Source organism: Pecten maximus, unplaced genomic scaffold, assembly GCF_902652985.1.
Source record: "Pecten maximus unplaced genomic scaffold, xPecMax1.1, whole genome shotgun sequence".
Taxonomy (NCBI): Eukaryota; Metazoa; Mollusca; class Bivalvia; order Pectinida; family Pectinidae; genus Pecten; species Pecten maximus.
The window spans coordinates 1-4,604 of record NW_022982183.1 but is presented as its reverse complement, the minus strand read 5'-3'; the positions used below and the strand labels follow the sequence as shown (position 1 = coordinate 4,604).

The following is a 4,604-nucleotide window of genomic DNA, read 5'->3' as shown; positions in this document are numbered from 1 at the left end:
CGTCACAATCATCAGAAGGTGGAATATTCCGGGAGAATCTTAAAGAGAATGTCGTATGACGTAATATGTCGCGATACACAACGTTAATTTCTGAATATTGAATGTCGTATATATATCGAGCTGTACAACATTCATTTTTTCCTTAACTGTCCCCTGTACAACAACTTAAGAGGAACTCTTATTGCTGATTTAACCTGGTACGGTCCTGTTAATGTAAATATACTTTGCAATGGTGACACGAATATTTCCTCAACTGACAACATAAAAATCGCCAAAGTTGTGCAAAACTTCTTGAGAAGGTCGGGAAGATTCGACTAATCATCGCTTCCTATCCCCCCCCCCCCCCCCCCCCCCCCCCCCCCCCCCCCCTTCTTTTCATACTATTTGCCTATAATAAAAAAAAACCTTAATGTTTTTCTTCTAATTGATTAAATATATTTGAATTTATATGTCGTGATCCTTCGCGATGCAGTCATTTAACTTTATATGTACCTATCTCCTCCTCCCTCCTGCCCCCCCCTCTCTCTCTCTCTCTCTCTCTCTCTCTCTCTCTCTCTCTCTCTCTCTCTCTCTCTCTCATTATATTTTCGTTTCTTTATCGAATTTCTGAATATTTGTATATGCCATCATGTGACTATGTTATTATTTATTATTTTGTTATTATTACGGGAGAAGTCGTCTCTAAGTTGGAAAAACTTGCTGACTAATCCCTTTGTCATTATTATATGTCAATAAAATATGTTTAACTAAAACAACATTCAAAGTTCCCTCGTTGGCTAGTGAAAATATTTTGACCATGCTTCATATAAGTGAATTCGATAAATAACTCATTGTTTGACCTTGAATTTTTGACCTACCCTTACCCTTAATATTTGGTTGTGGTCATTTCTGCTATATTAATCGAGTCTACGGGGGGCGGGTTTAGTGAAATAGTAAATCATTTGAAATGGGGGTCAGTTTTCAACAGGGTCCATATTCAACGGGTCGGAATAAAGAATGCGCTGATTGTTCAGTTTTCAAAGATATTTCAGGGTCAATATTCGACGCTGAAAACTGACCCCGGTAAGTTTTCAACGCGGGTCCATTTTAAGGTTACATTGGCACTGCTTTCATGCAGGATCTAGGAGAAAATTAATTCTTTATCATTATGTCAACATGAAGATCGCTATTAAGTTGTATCGTCATCTTATACAGTTCCGCACATCTTTTTATTATTATTTTTAAATATTTTTGACAATTATCTTCTAATTATTAAATAATCATTTCTCTAACTAGACTCTCTGAAGTGTTTTTTGTTTATAATCGAAGGAAATATATCAATATAAGTTACCTGTTGTATAATACTCCATTTGTATATTAGATATATACAATATAATATTCTGAAATAATAATAAGTTATCAAAGGTGACAGAACGGAGCATTTTTTATCCCGGCCGATCTGGTCCCGATTTTAGGATGTGCCCTGTTTTGGAGTGACCTCCCTTAGATGTAACTTCCGGTTTCGAAAGGCGTGCGTTTTGAAACAGAGAATGTCTCAATTACCAAAACAACAGGCCGGTTAGTTGGTTTTTTTAGGAGAAAATATTTGATAACAACATTATATATATGTTGTTTTAGATAATTAGACATACGTTTAAGTTGTACAAAATGAACTGTAGGTTGTAAGCGCCATTTAGTTGCTCGTTTTCGCCGGGAAAAAACGGGGGGACGGCGGGGGGGGGGGGGGGGCATTAGATAGGTTCGATGCCATACCACTGTTAAATTGCTATCGGCAATCGGCAAGTCATTAGAGAATTGCACAATCAATTGCATGTGTTATCATCGTATAGTATTCAGCAAATCACAATTCTTTTAACTCGTGTCGAAAACAAACTGTAAAATCTTGCCAACCCGCTAATCTTTCAGTCATATCTTGTTCACGATGTTTGTCCCTTGTTTATCAATTTGATTTACTAGTTCTAGTTACACTGGTATTCTTATGTTTATTTAGATTTCGGGTTTTACTCATTTCGTAAATTTCTTAAATATCTAATGACAAGTTTTTTTCTTTGATGAAAGTTGTCACAATTAACTACTCATGTATTTTCCCGGCCACTAGCATATTTAAAAAAAAACCACCCAGATTTGACAGCTGCTATCCTGCTTTCACATAAAAAGTCAGTTTCAGATAATTATGCAATAAATGTTCTTGAAACATCATGAAGGTTAATTAATTTGTAAATTATTCTTACAAGTTCATAAAATCTGAAATGTTCATGAGAGCTCCAGAATATTTTGTTCATGAATCAAAATCTACCAATAATTATATTCTTAAATGTTCATGAATCATTCATCATATCATTAATATCATCTCACAGGGGAACTACTGAATAGGACATTTTATGGATGTTCCAAACATTAGAATCAAATAAAACTCATGCTCAGGACCTCTAAACTGGTAGATATAGTCCACATATATAGTCAGAACCCTTCACACTGGGTTAAGTCCAGTCCTTAATAAACATAATTAATGTCAAGAGTTTCTTTTTTTTTCTTCAGACTGGAGATAAAGATAAAGACCGAGAAAAGAAGAAAAAAGAAACAATCTTAGATCTGTCAAAGTATCTCGACAAACCAATCAGAGTAAAGTTCAGTGGAGGCCGCGAGGGTAAGCATTTATCCTATGTACTGGGTCAGGTTTGAGTTGCAGAGTGGCATACTAAGCTTGCTCCCACAGTAAGACTCGATATCCTCGCGCTTTTCCATCTGGGCCAACAAGGATGCATGATTAAATGAATTTGATATTATATAATTTGTTTCCCAATTTTTGTAGAGTAAATAATCACTACATTTACATATGCTGTGTTTTAATATTTCTTAAAAATTATTTATGCCATTTTTAGAGACTGGATGTGACTTTTGATAAACCTTACAAGTAAATCATCTCAGAAGCTTAAATGTTGGTTTCCAACAATTCTATGTTAATATCAAGAAAGTAACCAATGTACGATTGGAAGAGTTGCTTCTTCCTCAGTTAAATTTAGTTGCCATTGCATTAATTAATGTTGCTGTTATTTGTTACAGCCAGCGGAGGTGTTGAAAGGTTACGACCCCTTGTTGAACCTTGTACTGGACGGAACAACAGAATACCTCAGAGGTATAAACCAACGATTTTCTTATACTTCAACTTTGAGTTGCATTATCTTAGCTATTGACCAGAAGATTTGGGTTGACACTTAATTCAAACTTTGGGTGCATTATCTTATTGGACCTGAAGGTTAGTGTCTGACACAGACAGACCCAAAAGTTCTCAACAATTTTGTTTGCCCCTGCCAACATATCCGTTAAATTACGTCCGAGGCATATAGTCAGGTATTAATAGACCAGTAGCATGTATACTGTGATGGAATGCCAGCTAGCTAGGTCTTGTAAATTGAGTTACCATGGACCATTAATGTTCAGGGTAGCTGAGATGAAATGTGTTAAAATCTTAAAAACAACTTCAGAATAAAAAGAGACATATAATAACTGAAAATATTAAGTACTGAAAAGAACCCATTTAAAAACAAAATTTAACTTCACACTATTTTAATACCAATACAAGCCTTTTGTCGACCATGTAGACAGATGATTATCACATTAATTTGCATATGTTATTGTGACCTTCAGCACCAGGATTACGATGCAATACCCATGGTTATAATATCAGTCTAAGATATTATTTTAAAATGCCTTTTGTAGGCATATTCAGGTCTCTCACAGTTCAAATATAAAAAGAAGTCAAAAACAAATTTTTTAATGAAATTGAAAAAGTACTTGCACACATGTGCATGATAATGAACCATCCAAAACAATATTTATGGTATGATGGTAGCAAATAAATTTTGGTTTTCAAATTAATTGTCAAACCAAACTTTTATATGTTTGCACAAGTAAAACCAATTATTCAAGGGCATCCAGTTTACCACTGATTTTCAGCAATATCAGAAGTCTTTTATTTTGAGAAATTTGAAGGGTCAAGACGCATGTCAAAATGACATGTTTCTCAAATCCTAAAAGTCAAATTTAATTTTGGAAAGTCGAAAACATACCCTCAAGTGTTGGATGTCCTGTATTCTACACTATATACAGGGTTATTATTGCAGATTGATTTGTGTATTAATAGTCAATTGCTATTTTTAGATCCTGATGATCCATTCAAGCTGACAGAAGATACTCGCCATCTTGGACTGGTAGTGTGCCGAGGGACATCAGTCGTTTGATCTGTCCATCAGAAGGAATGGAGGCCATTGCAAACCCCTTTGTCCAGCAGGATTGAGGAAACTACAAAACTCACAATATATAAACTGAATAACATGTGGAATAGGGTTAACACTGTCAATACAAAATATGTAAAAAAAAAAATATCTCAAAGAATAGCCACATGTTTTGACTGGTATACAACGGTAATTCAAAGAAAAATAATATCGAAGGTGTTCCATTCCCTGAAAACATACCGACTGTAGAAATATTATTTGTTGGTGGATTAACCATATTAATGTCTAGATTTGTTAAGGTTTGACCTAAATGATGGACTTTTAATCAAAAGAAACTCAATTTGTATTAAATGATGGGCTCATGATGTA

General features: G+C 34.7%; 1 protein-coding gene across 1 annotated transcript; it reads left to right on the top strand.

The window, feature by feature from the left end:
* Positions 1–1,526: 1,526 nt before the first annotated feature.
* On the top strand, positions 1,527–4,376 carry LOC117320413 (U6 snRNA-associated Sm-like protein LSm7; the record flags this gene model as incomplete). The annotated part of the gene is given in 6 exon segments (XM_033875015.1): positions 1,527–1,557; positions 2,539–2,647; positions 2,976–2,983; positions 3,073–3,136; positions 4,162–4,233; positions 4,236–4,376. Coding segments are annotated over 6 exon segments (346 nt in total), but the record flags the coding sequence as incomplete, so codon positions are not given.
* Between the last annotated feature and the right edge of the window lie 228 nt (positions 4,377–4,604).